Raw genomic sequence first — 26,958 nt, forward strand, 5'->3', positions numbered from 1 at the left:
TTTTTTCAGATTTTAGAATATTTGCCAAATATATACCAGTTGAACATCCCTAATCTGAAAATCCAAAATGCTCCAATAAGCATTTCTTTGGAGCATCATGTTGGCACTCAAAGTTTCAGATTTTGGAGTATTTCAGGTTTTGTATTTTCAGATTAGGGATACTCAGCCTGTAATTAGCTCTTGCTACGTGAGCTGGTTCCAGCATACCACAGAATCTCTGCAGGTTCTTGCGGGGCTACAGCTCAGACATGACTGGTTGCACAATGCTGAAAACCACTGTTAAATCAAGTTCAGCCTAAGCTGCCTCCTTACATATCTTAAGTTTGGTCTAAAGGTTTCTCTGTACATCATGAACTATAACCTAAATGGAATAGTATACAGACTGTAGTCTACTCTTACGCCAATCACTGAGTTTGGCCAATCAAAGATGACCAACGATTCAAACTGTTCAAATAAGGCAAACACTGAGCTGTAACCAATCCGGCTGTTTCTGTACCTCACTTCTGTTTTTAGTACATCACTTTCCTTTTGCTGTCCATAAATCTTCCACCACGTGGCTGCGCTGGAGTCTCTGGGCCTACTCTGGCTCACGAGACTGCCCGATTCGTGAATCAGTCTGTGCTCAATTCAACTCTTTTAAATTTAATTCAGCTAAAGTTTCTCTTTTAACACCACAAACCCCCATCTTTTTCACATGACAATTCCTACCTTATATGTAGATATGCACACACCAAAAGGTAGCCAAAGGGTGCAAAGAAGTTTATTGACTATGATGCAGTAAAGACACCAAGAGTTACAGTATCTGTGCATATGGCCCAACAGCGCCTACCCTCCTACAAAAACACAAAAACCAAAAAAGTCAATGACGTGCAGCAGGTAACAGCCCAACAACAGAGTCAAAGGAATGGAGCTGCCTCTTCTGGCAGCAAAGTTTCAAGTTGTGCAATTAAATAATAGTCTTGGTCCACTCCTTGTGGGTCTTCTTATGGTTTCCCTTTAGAACCATCACTGAGTGACTTAGTAGAACATTCATATTCAGGATATGGCCTCCAGAAGTGGTGTTTTGTTTTGTTTTGAACAAAGACGGGCTACCTTCTCTCTTGAAGCACCAGTGCTGGGTTCAGGAGCTACAGAGGACAAAGATGTTCCCCAAGTAGCCTGAAGTAACAGGTCACATGGAAAACACAAAGCCATTGGTAAGTTCACATTTTGTAATAGAATTAAGAGCCTAATGCATAAAACTTAAGGTCATGAAACCACAAGTAAAAACTTCAGCAGCTAAAGAAAAACTCTGGAAGGCTTTTAACCCCTTCTGAACTAAGTTCCCTTTCTAAACAAGGCTGGTTTCCATGGCTGTGACAAGAGCTCATGGGGTAGCAAAAAGAGAGAGAGAATAGCACCTTAGAAGTTACTCAAACAATAGGTGAAACAAACAAGTAAACAAACAAAAAAAAAACACTTTATCTTCCTTTCATCCTTAAAGAAGGCAGGTGTCTGTACACTACTTCGTGATCCTTCAAAGAATAAAAAGCTGTAACCCAAATCTCAACATAAGGGATGAAGAAGGAAAATGATAGCAGCTGATGACTGGGATGTGACCACAAACCCATGAAGTAAACTAAATTATCAATGTACTCCCCTTACCACGACGGACTCCATTCAGTCATTTAAAAAGGAAGGGACTAGTTCAAATCATGATTAAGGCTATAAAATAACATGACTGAGTATTCATAGAGCACCAATTACCTCAAGTTTAGACTAGGTGTCAATCTACAAACATAGCACCCTGCATTAATCTTCACAACACACCTGCAAGGACATTACAAGAAGGCCCAGCCAAAACCGGTTCCTCATTTAATGGGATGTGGCTTTCAGTGGGTTCCTGTAACATCATCTCTTTCGCGGAGAAATGAGGACCCACAAAATAGTCCCCCTCACAATTAGGTCTCTATCTTCAAATCTCTGAGAGCCCAAATTATTTACTGTCATTGCTCAAGTTGCTTTCCTCTCTCTGTTGAGGTGTCAGAAATGGTCACGTTAGATTGGCCTCAGATAACCACATAAGTTAACAAGCAGCCCCCCAAAGTACCGTGAGGTTTAACCAGTGGAAATGTAAACTGCCGTTCCTGTCTTTGCCTCTTCTACTTCCTCACATGACCAGAGTCAAATCACAATGTCCTTCAACTAACCAGATTCACTAATCTGTGGACTAGGTTAACAGAAGAGGCCACGCCAAATCTACGATACAGATCTAATAACCCAAATTTTTAAAATTAGGTCTTTGCAAAAAAAAAAAAAAAAGAAGAAATTGAGAGAGAGAGAAAAATGATTTTTAAACTAACATATACAGTCTAAAGTGCTGTAATATGGAAACTTCCTGACCAACTAATGAAAAACCATGATAAGGGATCAACCTATTGAAAGAATAGAGACAGGTGAGGGGATAATTTTTGTCTCTCATAATTGAGAAGTAAATCCAATCGCTATTACAGAGGACTATTTATATATGCACTATCCATCTTTACTGATATGCTATACATATGCCTTAATGGCTTATAAAAAATCCTACATAAATTAACATTTGAAACAAGTTGTCATAGCAGAATGGAGTAACCTGCTGTAAGGCACTGAGAGAACAGAAAGGATAAGTATGTTATGCACAATCTCACTTCCTCATCTCAAATATTTTGTAAAAACCGCTTGCAAATACCATAGTTACTCATAGTTGGTGCATTTTAGAAATCAACAAAGTTTTGAAAGACAATACAAGTGAAAAGATGATTTAATTGCAAAGAACTCCTGAAATACTCCATAAGCCCCCACTAAAAACCTGTAAAGAGTTTTTCTTGCCTCAGACCTGAAAAGTCAAGAAGAAAAGTTGTAGTTATAAGAAAATAAAACAACAGGCCAGGCACAGTGGCTCATGCCTGTAATCCAAACACTTTGGGAGGCCGAGGCGGGCGGATCATGAGGTCAGGGGATTGACACCATCCTGGCCAAAATGGTGAAACCCCGTCTCTACTAAAAATACAAAAATTAGCTGGGTATGGTGGCGCATGCCTGTAATCCCAGCTACTTGGGAGGCTGAGGCATGAGAATCGCTTGAACCCAGGAGGCAGAGGTTGCAGTGAGCCAAGATCACACCACTGTACTCCAGCCTGGCGACAGAGTGAGACTCTGCCTTAAAAAAAAGAAAAAAAAAGAAAAAGAAAAAAAATAACAAAGACTCCTTGGCCCAAATTGTACCAGCAAGACTAAATAAAATAATTTTTCTATTTCATGATTCCTTTCCTTAACTGTAAATTGATGACATTGTATTTAATACTTTAAAAACCCAGTCAAAGCAAACCAATGACTTGATCCTACCAAAACTCTAAGGAAACTAAGGCTATACACCCTAAATTATCCAAACACAACTGAGGTTGAGGTGATTCAACCAATGAGTATATGCCCTATACTAACTCACAGCTGAAAGTGTACATGGAGCAAAGAACAAAGAACACCTATCCCAAGCAAACATTTTGTCTGGTGACACGTCAGGAAATCATAAGCTCCACTTCATTGAAAAAATCATTTTGGCATCAGCAGTGTGGCAAACATTCAGGATTCTCCTTCAAACAGTTGGAAGAAAACATGTAATACATTCCAGAGCCAAGACAAATCAAAAAGTATCTTTTTGCTCAGGAAAATAATTTCTTCATTCAATTACAGCGTAATGTATTGAAAGTGGAGTCATGAGTCTCTTATGAGAGTTCCTGAACAGTTTATAAATACAAGACCATTTCTTCAATAAATAAGTGGTTCCTAAAGTCTTTACTGATGATCTCCAGGATTGTCCGTCACTACGGTCTAGGCCAGCTCCACTTCTCTGACAGGCGGTAGCTGCCAGTGGAATGGGATGTTCCGTGTTATTAGGTGACTCTTCTCAAGTCGTACAGACTTTCATCAATATGTCCCTTCATAGTCTGAATCCTGAAGGGAGAAAAACAGTAGGTGTGAAACACAATTCCAGAGTTGGAATTTAGGCAAAGACCACGTGTTAGGATCCTCCAGATGGAACCTGGCTTGGGGAGATGACCACAAGTGAAATGCCACTGACGCAATACACCTAAATTCCCCCATGGAGCTTCACAGGACCTCAACGTAATTGGTGTCTATTGGGCGAATTTCTGCTTTGAAGCCCTAGTGGTTTCCTTTCCCTTGAATATTTTTTAAAACCTCAACACACAAGAAAGGATGCCTGTCTGCAGCACCGTTTCTTAGCAAAACAAGCATTGGTGGAATCACCCCAGCGATCCTCTCCCCACTCTCTTGCAGAAATGTGCAAAATTGTGGTTAGGAATTTAGACTAGCTGTCAGTCTACCACTTAGTTCCACCTCTTGCTGGCTGGCTGTGTGACCTTGGATAAAGTTATTAACTTTTCTAAGCCTCAGTTTCCTCATCTGTAAAATGGGGACAATAAAAATACACCTCATAGAACTGTTATGAGAATTGAATGAGGCAATATATGTAAATTACTTAGCACTGCCTGGCACTTCGTAAGCACTCATTCAAGACTAGCTCCTGTTACCATTATTATTATTCATACTCATATTTATTACTTCTAACTTCAAGTGGGCCATTAGCACTATCTGGTGTACCATATTTCTCTAGTCTATTCATTCTCCTTGATGACTATTTCATACCCTTCCCTCTTTCCCCAAACTTCTAACACCTCCTCTTCCCATCCTTCTCAGCTGACAGCCTTGCTTTCTCCCATTACTGGGACTAGAGAAGCAATCAGTAGGGAATTTCCACAAGCTCTATCACATGTGGCCACTCATCTACATCTGGACCCATCTATTTGGCCTTCCCTATTGTTCTTATACACTCTCCCTGTCTTACTTTATGTAAGGTGAACATCTCCACTTACGCACTAGATCCTGACATTACCCCAGCAATCCTCTCCTCTCTCTCTTGCAGCATCAATTTTTCCTTCTCTACTACATAATTCCCATCTGTAGACAAATGTGCTCAATTTCTCCCATCTTAAAAGGAAAAGCCACCAATGACCCTGCCCTCCACATATTGCCTGTCTCTCTGCATCCCTTCACAGCAAAACTCCTTGAAAGAGTTGTTTATAGCCACTGCCCCAATGCATCTTTCTGCGATCTTTCTTGACCCCACCCCAGACAGGTTTTCATTCCCAATATTCCACTGAAGCTCCTTTTGCCAAGGTCACCAATGACTTCCATATTCCAAAATCATCCAATAATCAATTATCAGCTCTCATTTTACTTCACCTGACTCCACAGCAAACGATACAGTTGATCACTCTCTAGATCACTATTTCCTAAACTACTTCTTCACTTGATTCCCAGGATACCAAAATCTCCTGATTTTCTTCCTACCTCACTAGTCACTCTTTCTTAGCCTCTTTACTAATAAGTCCTCTTCATCTTCCCATACTAGAAATCTTGGAGGGCCCAGGCTCCTTCCTCTGACCCCTTCCCTATCTACATTCATTTCCCTGGAGGAAATGTCTCTATCAGTCTCTATCTGCTAATGGCTCCTAAATCTCTATCTTCAGTCTAGACCTCTCTTCTGAACTCCACACCCACAACTGCCCACTCCACATATCCACTTGGAAGTTTAGTAAGTATTTCAAACTTAATATGCCCAAACCCAACTTCTGATCTTCCTCCTAAACTCTGATTCACCCACAGACTTCCACATATTAGCAAATGGTAACTCTATTCTACCAGTTGCTCAAGTCAAGAATCTTGGAACTATCCTTGAGTCCTCTCATTTTTTCATATATAAATGCAAAAGCAGTAAATCCTTCTGGCTTTACCTTCAAACTATAATCAGAATACAACCACTCCTCACCACCTCCACCACCACCACCCTGGTTCAAACTACCAGCATCTTCAGCTACCTGGTTAATGCAAATGCCTCCTAATTGGACTCTCTGATTCTGTCATTGTTCATTACCACCCATTCGCAACACAAAAGCCAGAGTAATACTTTTAAAACAGACATCAGTTGATAGTGCTTCTCTTCCCAAACCCTCCAATGGATTCCATTTCATTGAGTAGAAGTCCAGGTCATTACAATCATCTACAAGGTTCTGTAAGATGTAGCTGCTGCGTTACTTCTCTGATGTCAACAAATACTATTCTTTGCCTTGCTGTCTTCATTCCTGCCATACTGCCCTTTTGTTACTCCAAGAACAAGCCAGTCATGGCCCCTCCTCAGAGCCTTTGTACCCGTCATTTCTTCTGCCTGAAACGCTCCTCCACAGTAGCCATATGGCTTGCTTCTCTCAGGTGTTTGCTCGAATATCTTCTCACTGAGGTTGTCCCTAACCTATTTAATGTCACACTCCCTATCCAGCCATCCCATCCCCCTTTTCTGCTTTTTTTCTCCATATCATTAAGTACTATCTCATATACTATATATTTTACTTATTTTTAAAAACTCTGTGAGTATTTGTACCCCAATTCAACAGAGTCTTAGAGGATGAGAAAGTTTTCCAGGCAAGGAACATTCAGTTCTCAGAGGGTAGGAATTTTTGTCAGTTTTGTTCACTGCTGGTTCCTAAGCACCTAGAACAGTACACATGGCATGTGACAGATGCTCAACAAATCACTGTTGAATGGATTAATATCTGAAATGTGGATAATAACCATATGAACATTAACTTATTTTGTGTTCTCAAAAATATCCGAGCCTCCAAAGGTTGGTATTAGGTCCTCTGCACTGGCAATACCAACCTTTCTCTCATCGTCCCTTTGATACTTAAGTGCATGAGACAAACAGAAACAAAAAACACTGCAATTAGTCATCAAGCCAAGTGTGAGCTTGGCAAAAAGTAAACAGGAGGCAATGGCAGGTATGTATCATATGGGATCAGAAGTTCTTTATGACCTGTTTTCAACTGCACCACATCAGAGAGTCTTCCCTCCTGCTAGGATCCTAGGACACCCACCCCAGTCTCCTAACTGGACTCTCTGATTCTGTCATTAGTCACAGCGAGTACTCAAAGCAGGAGGGATGACAGCCTTTTGACATTTAAATCAAAACTTGGGCCTTCCGGGGTGGTATTTCTTATTGATAAAAGACATCAAGTTACCTAAAAGGTTATATCTCCCTAACTCCCTGAAAAATACTACGGCTCGGTGGAAAAGTTAAATTCAGGATTGGGTCCAGCCAGTCGAAGTCTCCTAGTATGAATTCAGTGGCACGGGACACTCCTGTTTTGGGATTTTCTGTCAGTCAGTAGAAACTACTCTACGTGGCCCCCTTCCCTAACCTAAGACCACCACTTTCTCCCCATGAGACAAGAAACAAATCATGGTTAGAATTGGTAGGGGTCCCCTGAGTCCAAAATGCTTTGGGGGAAGATGCTGGCTTATATCTTGCTGGGACCTAACTGCATATCCTCTGCTGTGTCTGAGGGCATAGGATGGATCCTGTTAGGTAAGCAGGAAAGTGGGACATCAGCAGTAAGCAGAAGGAATGGCATGCACTTACCAGGCACTCAGCGCAACGGATACAGAGCCTCACCATGCAGGCATCTTCCTCCTCCTGATCAGTGCTGTAAAAAGAGGACAAACCACATGTGAATCACCACTATCCTCAATAGAGGAGAGCAGTTAAAAGTACAGGTGTTGAAGTGAGACAGGTCTGGTTTTAGATTCCAGCTCTTCCACTCACTAGCTGGGTGACTGGGCAAATTATTTAAGCCCCAGAAGCCTGTTTCCTCATCTATAAAATGCACATATTGGCCAGGCGCAGTGGTTCATGCCTGTAATCCCAGCACTTTGGGAGGATGAGGTGGGTGGATCACCTGAAGTCAGGAGCTCGAGACCAGCCTGGCCCACATGACGAAACCCCATCTCTACTAAAAATACAAAAATTAGCTGGACATTGTGGCACACACCTGTAATTCCACTTACTCAGGAGGCTAAGGTGGGGAATCACTTGAACCCAGAAGGCGGAGGTTGCAGTGAGCCAAGATTACACCACTGTACTCTAGCCTGGGTGATAGACTGAGTGACACTCCCATCTCAAAAAACAAACAAACAAAAAATGCACATGTCACCACCCACCCTTAAAGCATAGTTGTTAGGGGTAAATAAAAAAATAAATACATGTGAAACACATACTATAGTGCCTGGCACATAATAACTGCTCAATAAATAACCACTCATTCAGAAGTGTAGCAAGCACTGACAAAGTCTCAACATTGTGGTAGCCTAGAGGTAAAAAGATAAATAAAACTTGGGGCTGTAAAGAGCTCATGATAGGGGTGAAAGACCTGTTACAACTTAATAAATATGTTATAATGCAGTGTGATAGGGTTTTAATAGAGTTAAGGTCAAACTGCTGCAGCAGCAAAGAGCGAGGAGTGACTAACTGTTCCCTGAGGACTCAGGGAAACTCAAGAGAAGGGGCTATTTCAGCTGGGTCTTGGAGGATAAGAAAGTTTCCAGGCAAACAAGAGAAGGAAGGAGGGCATTACCAGCAAGACAAAAGGCGGGGTCTTAGAGGATGAGAAAGAGTTAGGAAAAATATTTGACCTAAGTATAGTATGTTAGCGCAAATAAATAAGTTCATGGCAGCTGGGATGTGGGGAGATGTCAGGAAACAATGTGACTTAGAGTAAAATCATAAGGGGTTTTGGATACCACTCTTAGAAATAGACATTAGCATTTTTACCAAGAGTTCTTTGCCGTTTTAGAGCCACAGATTCCTTGGAAAGGGCACAGGATGCTCTCTTATTATTGAATTAATGCACACACACACACACACACACACACACAGAGAGAGAGAGAGAGAGAGAATTCTGGACTTTCTCAATGTAAGACTCCCCTCCCCTGACATAGATAATGGAGAACAGGAGTTTTATGTAGATTTTTGTTTTGATTTCCTTTTACTACATTTATTTTTAGGGAATATACTAGATCACACCTGCTCACTGGCAGAATAATGTTTAATAAATCTTTTTGATAACCACAATCCATGTAGCCCCTCACTTCAGAACATATGCTGACCAAGAATAGATCTTGCTTATTCAAATTGCTGTTGTCCTCCACAGCTATTCTTAAAGCCTCTCTCATTGCATTTTCTATCAGGAGACATCATCAGCTCAGTGCCAAATACAAGGAGAAGGAAAAATAATTGACCTGGAATTGAAAGAATGAAACATCAACTTCAGAATTTACTCAGACCATGGCACTGTACAATCTGATTTCCAAAGCAGAAGACTAGGACCATATATCAACTCCCCCATCTCTCTCCAAATTAATATTCACACACTTCACTTTCAACCTTCCTTCTGGCAGCCCTTAGCAGAACTATTCTCTTTGAAAAGAAAGTTCACCAGCAGAACTAAACTCGGTCCAGAAGAAAGGAAGGTGTGGATGTAGGGGTCTGGGTAGGGTGCTAAGGAGGAAACAGGCTTGCTGCTCAGGGCTCCTGCTGGACTTACTCATCTGAAACCTCAATAGATGACTTCTTATAGCCAGACCTGCTCCTCTTCTTCAGCCCAGCAGCCTTCCTCCCCATTCTCACCAGCAGCAGAGCAACCACCACGGCTGAGGGCACAAAGACAAGGATGGAAAGAAGGGCCACAGAGGAAAGCATGGTGCCAAAACCTAGAGGTGGAGAAAGAGAAGGTAAAAGACAGGGACGTGCAAATATGCCTCCTGTGACATGAGAAACTAGGTTCTACTTTTGCTCTTATATTTGTTCTGATTACAAAAGTAATAAATCATTGTGTAAAAGGTAGAAAATACACAAAAGTACAATGAAGAATAAAAATGTACCCACGATCCCACTCCTAGGAAGCAGACTTTGGTATCTACCCATTTAATCTTCTTCTGGGGTACTGGGTATGGGATGCATGGGGGGCATATATATTTTTAAGTACGGATCATATATTACGTATTATTTTTAACCTCCTTTTTAACTTATTATATGATAAATAATTAACAATTCCTTCCAGATGTGATGTGTAACGGCTGCATAGCATTCTATCATATTGAATAATTTATAGAACTAATCCTCTAATGCTGAACATTCAAGTTGTTTCGAATTCTTAGAATCTATAAGTCACATTCGGATGGCCAGACTTGTACATAAATCTTCATCTTTAGCTCTAATTCCTTAAGACGAAATTTACAATGGAATTACTACATCAAAGGGCCTAAACTTTTAAGGCAGCTGATTCATACTACCAAACTGCCTTCCAGCAAAACTGTATCATTTTCTTCTTCTGCCAGGAGTATGAATGTGCTCACCTTTGAAACCTACAAGTTATTACCTTTAAAAGAAAAGAAGTAAGAAAGAGCGAGAGAGAGAAAGCAAGAAAGGGAAAGAGAAGGAAGAAATGAGAGAGGGAGAGAGGAAGGGAAGGAGAAAAGAAGGGAAGTTGGGAAGGAAGAAGGAAGGAAGGGAGGGAGAAAAGGAGGGAAAAAGGGAGGGAGAGAAACTTGAAAAAGACTTGAGAAATGATGACGAATCTATAATGACCCACAATGTGCCTCTAAATCTTTGGCTCAAATCCAATTAAGGACTAGAACGACCACTTAATCGTCATCAGGGAATAACGTAGAAAAAAAAAATCAGTACTTAATCTACTCTCCTCCTGTTTCACGGCAAAGGGAAACTACTGTTCTTTGCAACGTAAAAGAAAAGCACTACCTCTCATGGTTTTGGGGGTACCCTTTCAAGACACAGGCAAGAACATTATCTCATACCTGGGAGTATGAACATGCTAGGAAAACTGGAATACTTCCATTTCACAGAGATAACAACCCTGTATTTACTCAGGGGTTTTCTATGCATTCCACAAGAACTTTGGTTTTAAAATTTTAAAAAGGGGTAATGGAGAATCTATGACAACATCTGAAGAGGAAATTCAGTTTTCAAAATAAAGAGTAAAAATTCACCCCAACATACATATTGGGATGGCAGAAAAATTACTTTGACTCAATGATTTAATGACCCAACTGGCTTACAAAGATAGACAGCTTTGTTTATCATCGAGCTCTCCAGAAAGCACCACCGCAGTCACAGAGCACTGCAGAAGAAGGTTGGTGGCAATGAGCTTACCCCTTTCTGTGACTGTTAGCTCTGTCATGGGAATATTATGGTGCACATCTGGGGGATTCTTCACAGCACAGCTGAATGTCCCATTGTCCTTTATGGTAGGGTTGCTTATACTTATAGATGCATCCCCTTTGTATACATTTCCAACCCAGGAAATCCGATCCCGAAATGTGCCTGCTGTGGTTGGGTACTGGAAAGACTGATAATGAAATATCTAAGAAAGCAACACCACGAGAGAAAAAGTTAACTTGGAAAATGCAATGAAAATATAAACCTCAGTAGGTCCAAAATAAAATACAACTGTATAATGGTGTGGTTTTTTTTTTTTTTTCAGTTGGGCAACTTTTTATGCTTTTTTAACCTCCATCCTATAGGTTAATAAAACTGATCAGAAAAAGGCCCGATGAGACACTTCTGGGATCCTAATCCTTGAATCACTTCTAAATTTTCCCTGGAACCCTAAAGTAATAGTTCTCAACCAGAGGCAATTTCACCCTCCAAGAGATATTGGCAATATCTGAAGACATTTTCAATTGTCACAACTGGGGAGATGCTACTGGCATCTAGTGAGTAGAAGCCAGGGATGCTAGTAAACATCCTACAATGCACAGGACCGCACCCACAATAAAGAATTATCTGGCTCAAAATGTCAACAGTGCCAAAGTTGGGAAACTTTGTTCTAAAGTTGCATCTCATGTTTGAATAGCTCTCTACAGTTTGCCAACAATTTCCACACATTTACTCACTTGAGCCTCACAACTACACTGAACTACATGAGGCAGGTATAATTATCCCAAACGTATAAAAAGGGAAACAGGCTGGGCATGGTGGCTCACGCCTGTAATTCCAGCACTTTGGGAGGCCGAGGTGAGCGCATCACTTGAGCTCAGGAGTTCAGGACCAGCCTGGCCAACATGGTGAAACCCCATCTCTACTAAAAATACAAAAATTAGCCGAGTGTGGTGGCATACACCTGTAATCCCAGCTGCTTGGGAGGCTGAGACACGAAAACTGCTTGAACGCAGGAGGCAGAGATTGCAGTGAGCCAAGATTGTGCCACTGCACTCCAGCCTGGGCGATGGAGCTAGACTCCGCCTCAAAAAAAAAAAAAAAAAAAAAGGAAAGAAAGAAAGAAAACAAAGCCAAACAAAAGACAAAAGACTAAGTGAGTTGCTCTAAGGTATACAACTAGTAAGTGACAAAAGGGAGATTTTTGCTTGTTCTCAAAGGAGGAGAGTGTCATATAATTCAGCCTCTCTCAAGTTATCTACCTTGACAATTAATATATTCCCTAAGTCTAATACGTGATAAGTACTCAATGAATATATGTTGAATTAAAACAATGCTGCCTAGGACTTGATCAGACATTTCATCGCCAAAAGTCTAATTATCAGACACTTATCAAAAGCCTTGATTAGACACTTCATCACCAAAAGCCTAATTATACCTGGGGCTGGCCAGGCAGGTATTACAATACAGTATGACTTATGCAATATGGCTTATGCAAAATACAGGCTTTCCTCTTTCTTTGTTACTTGGTACCTTCCCATGTAGGAACCTGGGTGTTTACAACCACTGAATTGCCCAATTTTGAAAAGCAACTTCCCAGAAAAGATGCTGACTCACTTATTTGTTCATTTGTTCATGCATTTATTCAACAAATATTTGGTGCAGATTTCTAATGCGCTAGGCATTGTTAAGCAAAAGGATACGGTGGGAGCCACACAGGCATAGTTCCTACTCTCATGGAACTTACATTTAGTGATAAAGACAGATAATGAGAAATAATAAGTGTACTGAACATTTCAAAGGGGGGGGGGGTAAAGAATCCCTACCACTAATTATCAGCATCAGTGTAAAAGAGTTTGGAACTCCTTATTGACAAAACACGGCCCACTGTATATCCTCGAGATTAGTCTAGCTCGTAAATTCAATGTTAAGTTCATGAAACTCATATCCTTGCTTATTGATTAATCTGACACAATCTTGACTGACTAATTCCATGACTGCAACATCATGTTATGTAACTTTAATTCCAACTTGTATGAGTTTGCTGATTTTCTGACCAGTCTCGCAGAGGGCAGCACTAGAAGAGAGCTGCTGTTTCTCACCCAGGAAGCTTCTCATTGCTTGCTCTGTCCTACTTTTGACCAAGGAGGCAGAGCCAAATAAGGCCAGCCACAGTTTCCTGATCACTCGGAATCAAGTGAACTATTTCAAGTCTGAAAAAAAAGTGGGAGGGGAGCATGAATACAGCCTAGCTTCTTTCACTGGAGTCACCTACCTAGCCTCAAGCTATGTGGCATTCTACAATGGCTCCTAACACAGAATGCAAAGCTTATTTACACAAAATCAAAGAGGACATTTTTCCAGTGAAGGAAACAGGATAAATAAATTAACAATACTTAAAAAAATACAATCTTCATACAGCTATGACATTCACATTCTTGAATAACATCTATCCTGAGCTAAGGATACTGCTGGAAGCTTAAAGAGAAAAAAATTTTATAGCATTTTAATCTTCATTTAGACACCTACAATGCAACTTGGACCATAAATGTGTTTTATATGTTTGACGAAGGTTTATTGCTTCCAATATTGCAAGACCATCTGTCACCAACATCTGTCACCAACACGAGGTGCCACCATTTCCTTCAAAGGCAGCCATATAAATCAATGCAGATGTTTATACACTGGAAAAAAAGTGTCAAGATAAATCCACAAAGCACAAATACGCAAAGAGATACACCCACTGAGACAACTTAATACGACAGAAAATGAGCAGCCTTAAGAGAAAAGACGTCTGTGACTGGACCTATAGAATTTTTCTATTCAATTGTCCTGAAGGTACCCTTCTTAGTACATTAAATCTGAAAATGAAGCTATGAAATAATGCAAAAAGAAACAACAAAGAGGAAAAAAAATTAAACCACATTTCCTCTGAGTTTCTGACAGTTCTTTTTCCTGCAGCTTATTGACAGAATTCTTACACGGCGCCCTATGTGACCAAATGAATGTCATATAGGATAAAAGTTCATCTATCTCTATTAAAGTAGAAGCCCATCTTCTACTCTGAGATGAGATGGCCTCAGGCATGCCTGTGATTTGCAGTAAAACAATTCCAAAACCGTTGACCAAAGGAACGTTCCAAAAAAGTACACACTTACTGACACTGTGCGGCTGCTGCTGGGAGGGCGATATGTCCAGTCTATGGTAAGCTTGTCAGTGACATCTGAAGTTGACTTGAAAGTGCATTTCAACTTGATCTTTTCTCCAACATAACCTCGGACATGGGCATCTGCGTGAATCTCCAAGGAAAGGACGATATAAACACCTAATCAAAGCAAACCCAAACACTTAAAATGCATTCATGTGGGTGGAATATACGGATGTGAGTGAACAATTATTTTTAGAGCCCTCATCAAAAAGCCAGGGCAATAAATATGAATAAATATCTTCTCAGGCAAGCCTACAAGGGACAAGGAGTTGATAGCTGCATTAATCAAAGATGGTATTTTTCAATCATTTTCTAATCTTAAATCATAACTGAAGGCTTGTGTAAAAATTTAAAATCTGGTCACACCAGCATTTTCCCAGATACAGGCTTGTGGTTCAATTAACTACAAACAATGGGTCTGCCCATGGCTGGCTAACAGGCAACATCGCCCATCCCCTTCCATCCCCCGCAGACACACACACACACACACACACACTCACACACACTCACACACACACACACTCTGGGAATATGGCAGTTTTTATGGTCTAAGGGACTTACTCCAAGTATAGCATGGTTGCATCACGAAGCTACCATTGCCTCATCAACAGCAAAATAAGAATAGGACGTAAGAATGGGAAGATTTATTTCGAATAATTTTCTGAAACTGCCCCCAAGGTACAATCTAGTTTTTCCCTTTTTCTTAAAGCTGGCTGAGGAATCACACATCTATTAAAAGTAAATCATGGGGAAGAAAACAGAATAGGTGAATGCATTCTAGCAAGTAAAAATAAGGTATCATTTTGAAACCCACTAGAGACTTATTTTTTCCAAAACCACTCATGTACCCAAATCTGACACTTTATCTCCCTGAAAAGGGCTGGCACTTTATTCTAACCAGTTCCTTCTGCTTTCAGAGAACAAAAACTTATCTTTCCCTACAGAGCCATATTTTAGGAAATTACATTGCCAGTACTTTGTTCTTCCTGCTTCCTTATCTACCTCAAGAAGCCATGAATCTTCTGGTGGCCAAGACAAACAGAGCAGCAAGATTTCAGAAAAGTGCAAACCCACACGCTGTCCTGAAAATCAGCAGTGCTTCCAGTACAGACAGAATGGTGTAGTGATTGAGCACACAGGTCACGGCTCCTATGCCAGAGGGTCTGGGTTCAAATCCCGGCCCTGTTACCTGCTGGGTCTGCAGCCTTAGCAAGTTACCGTACTGCTTCAGTCTCCTCACCCTCATGGGAATGGTGATAATAGTACTTACCTCAGAAGGCCACTGGGAGGATTAAAAGAGTTAAAACACATACCACACTAAGAAGCCTACTCAAACCAGAGTAAGTGCTCAGTGCGTGTTAGACAGTGTCACTGTCATTATTGCCACCTCTTCAGTCCTGCCCACACACTCTCAACCTTTCCTGTCACAGTTATGAGTCATCAGTTCCACTGCCTTTACCTCTGCCAGCTTTGAGTCATTTTTCTTGCTCCTCTCTAGACAATCCAGTCTGTTGACATTCCTTTTGAAAGGAGGAGACCAAAACTGAACCCACTAATAAGAACTCGTAAGAATAGGACCCATCCCAAAGACGAAGATTACTCCTGGTCTGCCTATGGCACCCTTTCTGACTTTGCCACGCTAAACCTGTCCTGCCTTCTGTGCCTTTGCAAACGCTGTCCCTCTGCTGGAAAGCTTTTATCCCTCAGTCCCCATTCTCTTAGGCCTGCAATCCTGACCCATCACTGTAAGAAAATCCTTATTCATCACTCAAGATCTAACTCTAAAAACTGGGAGGTGGAAATGAATAGACAATCTACACTCTCCCCATGTCTATTCCTTTATCCGAAAACATAAGTATAGTATAGAGATTTAAAATACAGATTTAGAATTAGCCAGACCTGTACTTGAGTTCTAGCTCAGCTACTTTCTGGTTGTGAGACCTTGATCTCAGTTACCTAATCAGTTCAAGCTTCAATGTCTTCACTTGGTAAATGGGAATAATAACAAGATCTACTTCACTGGATCACTCTGAAGAGTGACTACAATCAAAAAAGGTAACTTTTTATTATGATCATGTTGTTCATTTCACAACATGAAATGCTTGGCACAGCATCTGTAATAAAAACTTCAATAAATGTTAGCTATTATTATTAAAATGAACACCACACATATTCAAAAACTTTCAATAATTTCCTATTGGGCTACAAAATAAAATTCAAAGAGTGGCAATCTAGCCCCACACTTCTGTCACTGCATCCCATCTACTTTCCCAATCCCTTCATCATTACTTGAATGTCCTGCCATTTCCCACATGTACTGTGTCCTTTCATGCCACTGAGCCTCTCTTTGAACAGCTCTCTGTCTGAAAGGCTCTCCCCACCTCTAACAATCCTGCCTGGGTTGTTCCCCAACACACCACATCCCCAACATTCACACACCTTCAAATTCCAGGTCAAATATCGGCACCCTTTGCGGTGCCTTCCCAAATTCCCTCATGCGGTTCATCGCCCTTTCTCCTCCTAGCACTAGGTACATAATCCCACACAGGCACAGATGCCATCGATTGTACCTCGTTACAAAGGCTATTCCTCTATTAAATGTTAGCACCTTCAGGGCAAAAATTCAGAGGGAGGGGAGCAGGCAGAGAGACACTGAGAGAAACAAGCGGACAGGTCACCAGAAATTCTAGTATAGGAACAAAGCATGCTTGTAAATCACCCACTTTATTCCTATCACCTTTTTTATAGTACATTCAATACTCTTAACTCCCCTACACTCCTATCTTTCCATTGCACCCTTTCAGGAAAAGCTCAGCTCTAGATGACCACAACTAGACTGGGCTAGTATACCCTGAACAAGAAAAATTACACAACTGGACAATTACCATAAGAAATGTGTTAATATCACCCACAGCTGAGTCCAGTCCTCGACGAGGCCTGGCAAACCTTTAACTGACCTTGGTTAGCTTCCCATTCCATGATTCTTCAAGCCCTTGTCATTCTTCCTCAGTCCTCCATGCAACCTCCAAACCCCTCATTCTCAGAAGAAAATGTTACCTCTTACATCGTCATGAAACTTGAAGCCATATAAACGGCCCAGGCACACACATTCCTGCAACTGCTCCCATCCTTACTTCCAACTGAAAGGATGTCCCTTTTCCTATGCAAGGCCAGGTCCTCTGCTCTGCCTGGATTCATCCCCTCTATTCCGTGCTTTAGCAGAAAAACCCTCTTTAGGCCGGGCATAGTGGTTCACGCCTATAATCCCAGCCCTTTGGGAGGCCGCGGCAGGCGGATCACATGAGGCTAGGAGTTCAAGAGCAGCCTGGGCAACATGGCGAAACCCTGTCTCTACTAAAAATACAAAAGAAATTAGCCATAGGGCATGGTGGCACACGCCTGTAGTCCCAGCTACACAGGAAGCTGAGGCAGGAGAATCGCTTGAAACTGGGAGGCAGAGATTGCAGTGAGCTGAGATCACGCCACTGCACTCCAGCCTGGGTGACTGAGCAAGACTCTGTCTCAAAAAAAAAAAGAAAAAACCATTTCTACTGCCTTCAACTCCTCCCCTTCAGCCTCTAAATACACAGGTTTCTCCAATCCTTAAAAATAAATAGCAATTTTAAAAAATCTTTCCTTAACACTGTAATATTACTCTAGTTACCAACTACTGCCCTTTCTCTCCTTTCTAAGCCAAGTTTGTGAAAGAGTGGTCTATACTTGAGGTCTGCATTTCCTCCTTCCCATTCACTTATAGACCTTATGGTACAACTGAACTCCACTATCACTTGTGGTAAAAGGCATCATATATCTTAAAATTGTAAAATCCAAGGGATAAAAACTTTAGTAGACACTTTTCTATCCTTATTTTACTGGATCCTCTACCAGTGACTAATGAACTTCTCTATCCCAAAGCTTGCATGACAATTATCTCCTTCATTCACTCATTCTTCAAACATACATTTATTGAGCATCTGTTTTGTGCCACCCTCTGGGTTTGGAATTAAATGCAAGCAAAATAAATACACTCCCTTGTATACTTGAAACACAGTAGAAGTTTGATATATTAATTAACTAATCATGAAGACAAATGCATAATTACAAACTCGGATAACTACTATAAAGGAAGGAAAAAGAAAGTGGCTACAGGTACGGCCCCTGTTATGTTGGGGGAGAGGAGAGTGGTTAATGAAAGCTTCCCTGAAAGTTACTCTTGAGCTAAGATCTGAAGGAAGAGGTAACAAGGTGAGGAGAGGGAGGGCATTCCAGGCAGAGGACACAGCACATGCAAAGGTTCTGCACCAGGAAGGAGCTTAGTCAGTCAAGGGGCTGAAAAGGAGTGTGACTGCAACACAAAAAATACGAAAGGGAGAGAAAATAGAATGAGATGTGGTTGGGAGGTAAACAAAAACCAGACCAGGCAGGACCTTAGAGATTTGGGTCCTTATCCTCAGAGTAATAGGAAGCCATAGAAAGTACTTAACTGTGGGACTGAACAAGAAGAGACCTGATGAAATTTGCATTCTTAAAAGATCACTTTAGAGAAGACACTTACTTACAAGGAATCAAGAGTGAATATGGGGAAATTCAGCATGTTGGGAGGCCCAGGTGGGTGGATCACCTGAGGTCAAGAGTTCGAGACCAGCCCGGCCAACATGGTGAAACCCCGTCTCTACTAAAAATGCAAAAATTAGCTAGGCATGGTGGTGGGAGGCGGAGGTTGCAGTGAGCCGAGATCGCACCACTGCACTCCAGCCTGGGTGATAGAGCGAGACTTCGTCTCTTAAAGAAAAAAAATATATGAATGAGTGAATATGGGGAAATTACTGAGGAGGTTACTATGGTAGTCAAGTAAGAAAGAAGGGAAGTTTGAACTAAGTATGGCTGTGGAATATTAGGGAAAGGGAGATATCAAGGATGACTCCCAGGTTTCTGACTTCCTGATGCCATTCACTGAGAAGGGAAGACTAGAAAAGTACTAGGCTTGGCAGGGGAACAGGAGTTTGATTCTGGATGCATTTAAGGTGCCTCTGAGATACCCAAGGGATAATGTCAAGGGAGTGGTTGGTTTAGGGCAAAGGTCAGCAAATTATGGCCCATGAGCTAAATGGAAGCAAATGGATCTAATAGAAAGGGAACAAACTAAAAATAACCACCAACTGACCTGACTGCTAGCTCTGGGTATGACCAGATTGGCCTAAATCAATTATGACATCCAACGGTCTTTTGGTAAACAGCTAAAAAAAATTTACAATGTCTTTTAAAATAAACTTTTATTAGAATACAGCCATGTTCATTTGTTGATGTATTTATCTGTAGCTGCATTTTTTGCAGAATTGAATAGTTGCCACCAGAGACCATGTAGCCCACAAACTCTAAAATACTCTCTGGCCGTTTACAGAAAATGTTTGTTAACCCTTGGTTTAGAACAAAGAGACATGGGTTACAGTTTAAAATCAGAATCTCTTTAGTTTCCCTCCAACCAACTCCACCACTGATTGTGTTACACATACACACACACAGGTACTCACTCACTCTCTCTCTGTCTCCCCACGTCTCTGACAGTATGTATCAAATATCTAAGGCTGTTATTTTCTTATCCAGCCTTTAAACACTGGTGTTCCTTAGAGATCCAGCCTGAATATACAGTCATTCAACATGTTCTCCTTGGACAATCCTATTCACTTGTAGATTTAATAACCACTAATAGGATAATGATTTCCCAATCTATATTACTAGCCATGACCTGCCTCTGAGTGTTCACGTGTTACCGGATATACTCTCTTGAATATCACCACCACATGTCCTCAAATTGAATGTAGTAAACATTTGTTTGTTGCCAGCTCAACATCCATTTCCCCGATCTCCTAATAATATCTTTTTTTTTTTTTTTTTTGATACCTACCTTTTCCCACATAGCCTATCATAGCCTATGAGCTAGGAGGAAGATACACACTATCAGTCAGGATCCAGGCAGGAAATGGAAGGCACAATCAGTTGAGATTGTGAAAAGTGTATGGGCCACTTTTCTTTCTTCTTTTCTTTTCTTTTCTTTTTTTTTCAAGACAGGATCTCACTCTATTGCCCAGGCTACAGTGCAGTGGCGAGATCTCAGTTCATTGCAACCTCTGCCTCCCAGGTTCAAGTGATCCCCCACCTCTGCCTCCCAAATAGCTGAGACCACAGGTGTGTGCCACCACACCTGGCTAATTTTTTGTATTTTTGGTAGAGACAGGGTTTTGCCATGGTTACCTGGGCTGGACTCAAACTCCTGAGCTTAGGCAATCCTCCCACCTCAACCTCCCAAAGTGTTGGGGTTACAGGCATGAGCCACCATGCTCAGCCTAGGTCACTTTTCGAAGGGACTTTTCACAAGGTTAAGGAAGCTGACAACAGCACAAAGCCTTTACCATCCCCAAGTCTGAAGGGCAAAGGGAGGAAATGGTGTTACTAGATCCTGGTAAGAGTGGGAGCTGTGGGCTACCTGACAGTGGCTGTTGTTAGAGGGATACAGGCACTACGGATCATGGCACCAAGAGAGGGAGGGAGCAGGAAATACATACCCTGATCTTCTCTCTCCTGCCCTCCAATCTCCTGCCAAAGCCTCCCGTTGGCCAAATCTAACTGGAAACCAGAGGAAGAGAGCCTGAATGATGTACTCTATACAGTCAGTTTTCCAAAGAGTAGAGTAGAGCAGAGAACGAGTCTAGTGGGAGGGGAGAAAACTAAAAGTAAACAGCAACTGACTTTACTGCCAGCTGAGGCTGACTCGGATTTACCTAAACCAATCATTACATCTAGTGGTGTACTGGTAAACAGCAAAAGATTTTTACTAAAAATAAAAAGCCCCAGATACATAGGGTTGGACAATTTCTGTGGTGCAAACACTCCTATCATGGTCAATTTCAAGCTACACATGTTAAGTCCCTAATGCTGACATAGGAAGAGATGTATTAATATTTAATTGGCTCTCAAGAGCCAATTAAGTATTAATACACCCCAATCATATCCTCCCAATCACAAAGATAGGTTTTGGGTCAATATGTGATCTAAGTTAATCCAATCAAAGCGAGTTTCAGAAAACCTGCTTTAAAAGTTTTTTAATGCCCTCCACCCCACGCCTGCCTTGTTTATTTTTTGTTTTTTTGAGATGGGGTCTCGCTATGTTGCCCAGGCTGATCTTGAATTCCTGGGCTCAAGTGATCCTCCCATCTTGGCCTCGCAAAGTGCCGAGATTATAGTCAAGAGCCACCATGCCCAGTCCTCCATGCCTTGTTTATGCTCCTCTCTACGTCTAAAATTTTCTTCACTCCCTATCTCTAACAAACTTATTCCTCTTTCAAGATTTAACTTCACCTCCAGGAAACCTTTCCTTTATTCTCATGCCAGATCAAAGCATCTCTTCTCCATCCTCATGGTTTCTAATGCATTTATCTCTTAGTATCAGACTCCAAAATCATCTATTGACTTATGTCTTCTCCAGTAGATCCTGAGCCCATCAAAACAGAGCCTAGCGTACTGTGGATGTCTAGTAACATTTATTCAACTAGACCAAACCAACAACGGTTTCCTTTTTTTTTTTTTTTTTTTGAGACAGAGTCTCACTCTGTCACCCAGGCTGGAGTGCAGTGGCGTGATCTCAGCTCACTGCATCCATGGATGAACTAAACTACTCTATACTGTTAGACATCAGGGTGTTGACTCCTTTTTGGGGAGAAAGGATAATGACGGGAAAGAAGTACAAAAGAAGGCTTTTGGAATGTGAGAAACATTCTATATATCCTGATTTGGGTGCTAGTTACCCATGTGTGTTCAGTTTCTGAAATTGAGCTGTATACACTTATGACATGTGTACTTTTCTCTACATATATTATACTGAAATTAAAAAATGATTTAAAACCAATGGATGTAAGATAGTTTGTCTCTTCCACTCATAAAAAAAAAAAAATACCAATCCCACATTAATTCACTCAGAAATGTCCATCCCAGGCCTAATGCCCTTATTTCTTCATCTGAGCAGAAAAGCATTCTTGCCAGGTAAAAACAGCCAACTATAGAAATATTCATAATAATTAACAAAAACTGTTTGGGGGAAAAACAAGAAAATCATATTTTAACATAAGTAATTTTACACATGAAAGAATTAAACATGTCAATAAAGCCCCCAATCTTGTATGCCCCATTTTCTAAAATATAAATCTACTGATATTTTATTCATATTGCACACTTAAGTAAAAAAGAGAAAAGTTTAAGAACCCTAGGTCCCCTAGTCTACCATTTCTAAATACTTCGATAACTGATATAGCAGGACCAGACTTACAACTTAAGGTGAATTCAAATAATCTAATAATTTAAGTGGCCTTATCTTTGAAAACAAAAGGCAAATAAACACTGACATGAAACCAAACTCTACCACATAAGATTTAAAAGACCAAACAAATGGATGAACCTTGAAAACATGCAAAGTGAAAAAAGCCAGTCACCAAAAGCACACATTGTGTAATTCCATTTAGTTTATTTATTTTTTTTTTTTAAAGGCAGGGTCTCACTCCATCACTCATGCTGGAGTACAATGGTGCAATCCCAGATCACTGCAACCTCCCGCCTCCCAGGTTCAAGTGATTCTTCTGCCTCAGCCTCCCAAGAATCTGGGATAACAGGGGCATGCCACCACACTCAGCTAATTTTTGTGTGTGTGTGTGGTAGAGACGGGGTTTTACTATGTTGGCCAGGCTGGTCTCAAACTTCTGACCTCAAATGATCCACGCACCTTGGCCTCCCAAAGTGCTGGGATTACAGATATTATTCTATTTATATAAAATGTCCAGAATAGGCAAATCAATAGATACAAAAAAATAGACTGGTGGTTGCCAGGGGCAAACAGAAATGGGGAATGAGATGCGATTGTTAATGGGTATCAGGTTTCTCTTTGGGGTGATGAAAATGTTCTAAAATTGATCGTGGTAATGATTGCATAACTGTGAATATACTAAAAACCATTCAATTATGCCCCTTAAGAGAGTAAATTGTATGGCATGTGAATAATATGATAAACCAGTTGTTTCTTTTTTGTTTTTGTTTTTTGAGACGGAGTTTCGCCCTTGTCACCCAGGCTAGAGTGCAATGGGGTTCAAGCGAGTCTCCTGTCTCCGCCTTCTGAGTAGCTGGGATGATAGGCGCCCGCCACCACGCCTAGCTAATTTTTTTTTGTATTTTTTAGTAGAGCCGGAGTTTCACCATGTTGGTCAGGCTGGTCTTGAACTCCTGACATCAGGTGATCCAGCTGCCTCAGTCTCCCAAAGTGCTGGGATTACAGGCAAGAGCTACACACCCTACCACCAGTTATTTTTTAAAAGGCAAAATATCTATTCCACAAGTACACAGAGATCGTAAAATCAACTTTTAATGTTTCATTGAATTATATCATCTGCTGGACTTGACACATGCTCTTCAAAGCAAAATGACATTAGATTTAAGAAAACACCATTTCCAGATTTTTTTTCTCAATAAGACAATATTTGAGTATGTCGTGTGTGTGTGTGTGTGTGTGTGTGTGCGCGCGTGTGTGTGTGTGAAAGAGAGAGAGAGTGGACTGGGTGTATCAGGAGTGACACTAGGCCAGCCTAAATACCATATGGCAAAGTAATTTAGCTAAAAAACTGGAGACTTATGATGACACAGGCAGCTGGGAGGGATCACGGGGTGTGCTGGCAACATGAATATTAGTCACCAGTTAAAATAAAAACTTTCCAGCCTTATCTGCTAAGATTTAGGACACCTGAAGTCTTTACATTAAAGTATTTATATTTATATAATATTAAATATCTCTTTCAGAAATCCCCATTACCCTCAAGGAAATTTTATAAAGCTAGCAATTCACTCTAATGCTAGATATACTAATATTTTATTTCCCAGGAAGACACACATACATAAAATTCAGGAAATTAAAATGAAGTACATTAAAATGAAGGTAATTAGGTTGAACTGAAATTTATGCAATTTGAAAATTATATGAAAGCAAAACTCACCTAAATTTTAAGATGTGAATGTCAAGTGTGAATACCCTACTTCTGATACTACTTAATAGATTAAATTTTAACGGAATTAAATGCTCTTTCTTGTATTAAAAAAGTTACTAAAATGCTAAAGTAGTTGATTTTCTATAATGAATCACATCACATCTCTTCTGTGACTAACAAATATTTCATTTTACAGACCACAATAATCACCTACAAAAAATAAAATTACCAACTGTCATGATTTTGTTTCCCAAAACTACTGGGACAAACTACTGAATGCTAGAACTGTCATTTTTCTAATCAGGGTATACAGCGCCCAAACCACAGCAGTCAACCTCATCACAAAATAACACCCAGTGCTCCCAAAGCCAGAGCGCTTTGTGGTTCCATCAAGTATGCCATCACCAAACTACAATGACAGGTCACGCAAGGTGGAAAGCTCCCAAGGCTCAGAAAAGGACTGACAAAATACCAACTACCCGCAACGGTGTGGTGATGACATCGTCCCAACGTCCCGCTCCCTCCTTCCCTCCCAGAGCTATGCGGGGGCTTTTCGGAGACCCTCCCCACCCGGAACCGGAAAGGCGACCATCTTCCCTAACCCCCCAAGCCGGAAGTGGAGCGTAGCCAGCCGGAGCACTCACCCTGGAAGAACAGGACGCCGAGCAGAGGGAAGAGAGCGCAGCCACGGCCTCCAGGTGCTCCGCTCTGCTGCATCCCGGCAGCTCTCCAGATGCTTGCACACCTTGTTTACAGCTCCCAGTAACGACACAGGTAACGCCGGAAGTGACGTCAGGGCAGGGGGCCGAGAGACAACTTAAAGGGCGATCCGAAGTTACCATAGGAACCTGGCTTCTTTCCAGAACCACACCTGGTTTCACTGACCAGCGATTCATTAACTTTCAGGCGGGAGCTAATTTTTCTATTTTGCTTGAAAATGAAGTAGGCTACAGACTTTAAATATTTACAAGTTTGTTTTTGTGGAATTCTGCAGAACTAAATAATTTTGATGCTCTGCATATCAGACATCGTTTTTTACGTCTCGAGATTTAGTTGAAGGTTCTCAGAATACGCTCCCGTAAATTTAGAGTTCAGAAACACCTGGGAGATCATACAGCATAGATAAATATATATTAGGCGCTGGTAGTGATATGTGCCACAAGCCTCATTGGTTGTTGTCCTTTTTAGGGTAACTATCACAGCATCCAAAATTGGGGGTTTATTAAATTACTTTTGGCAGTGGCAATGATGATCAAATCATTATAGCCTGTTTTAGAGGAAAAGGAGAACTGGGATTTGTGTGTCTTTGGTTGGAAAAGTAAGAAAGTTATGTTATCACAGTACTTGAAGTGAGGTGGCATCACATACTTCTGAAAAAGAGATGGTACAATAAGTACACTGCTGTAATAATCAGTAAGCCTCTTCCCTGGAAATAGCCACGTGTCAATGAAAGCAGGAGAATAAAAGTATGCTTTCGCTTTGGGAAAGAATAAGTTTCCATTTTTCAATTTCCATTCCTTTACTGCACTTGAAAGCCAGTAGTTTTCCCTATTAAAAATGTAATGCAAAGTACTAAATATAATCTTTGATACTTTTCTTTGAAAGAACGCTCAAACTAAGTAGTGTTGTTATGCCCAATTCCCAGCTATCCAAAGCAATGTGAAAATTCTGTGGAAATCCGTATACTTCTGTTTACCCAGTAGAAACTAATGTATCCATTATTGACTTTTAGGTTGTCTCTACTAAGAAAACTTTTCAGTAAAGATAAAATATATATCCATCTGTTTTCCCTGCAGTGTAGAACTTTTAGATATGTATATGCACAAATTATATAATTGATAATTCTTTATTACTAAAGGTTTATTTACATAGTGTTTAAGGCATAATAAAAAATAAATTACAATACAAAAGTGCTCTTTAGGAAGGAGACACTAAACAATAGGCCCATATTACCCCTTGACTATTTAGCCAAGACATAAGCTGCAAATTTTGCTGAAAAAACTGTCCATACATTTTTAACTACTTCTTCATTATTCTTATGGACCATCATCTAGGACATCTGTTTGAAGAAATATCCAGTTATAATATTTTCAAAGGTTAGAATTGTGAAGAAAAAATATAAAATGTGATTAAAGGATATATAGCCTTCAGATGTAATTTACAGTTTTAAAATTGCACTTTAAAACTTTGCTTTTTTAGACAGTATAAAAGGCAGAATGAAACAGATATGTAATGAATTTCAGAATTGAGGTTCATATGTAGATCAAACAATTTTTTAAAAAATAGTATTGGAAAAATATCAAGGTCCATACATTTAAATACAGATAATTTTTGAAAATTCCAGTTTCTTAAAAGAAATAACATCTGCAGCCCAGTCAATTAAAAACTGAAAATATCAGTCTGTAAACATTGATCTTGAGCCTAAACTTTTAGATGTTTTCTATCCTTTGAACAAATACTTCTGTATCTGAGGCTTGGAAAAGACACTGGGAAACTAAACACTTTTAAAAGGCACTTTTCTTTCAATAGCCCACTTATAAAGTTTGCTTTATCTACCAGTATAGGGGAAAGAAAGAATAAAATTTTTTTTTTCCATTTAAAGTAGTTTTGGTATTTCTGTGCTC

General features: G+C 40.5%; 1 protein-coding gene across 2 annotated transcripts; it reads right to left on the reverse strand.

Annotated features, from left to right (window-relative positions):
- Positions 1-738: 738 nt before the first annotated feature.
- On the reverse strand, positions 739-25,125 carry MPZL3 (myelin protein zero-like 3). 2 transcript variants are annotated; one of them, XM_011964863.1, is made up of 6 exons: positions 24,979-25,125; positions 14,266-14,396; positions 11,102-11,312; positions 9,477-9,642; positions 7,517-7,580; positions 739-3,972 (listed from the first exon to the last, which is right to left on the reverse strand). In XM_011964863.1, exons 1-6 carry the CDS (start codon positions 25,049-25,051, stop codon positions 3,946-3,948), a joined length of 672 nt encoding a protein of 223 aa, XP_011820253.1. In that variant the 5' UTR covers positions 25,052-25,125; the 3' UTR covers positions 739-3,945. The 2 variants fall into 2 exon arrangements, with proteins under 2 accessions (XP_011820253.1, XP_011820252.1); XM_011964862.1 differs by having other exon boundaries at positions 14,266-14,432.
- Between the last annotated feature and the right edge of the window lie 1,833 nt (positions 25,126-26,958).

The sequence above is a fragment of the Mandrillus leucophaeus genome, unplaced genomic scaffold, assembly GCF_000951045.1.
Source record: "Mandrillus leucophaeus isolate KB7577 unplaced genomic scaffold, Mleu.le_1.0 Scaffold71, whole genome shotgun sequence".
Classification (NCBI taxonomy): Eukaryota; Metazoa; Chordata; class Mammalia; order Primates; family Cercopithecidae; genus Mandrillus; species Mandrillus leucophaeus.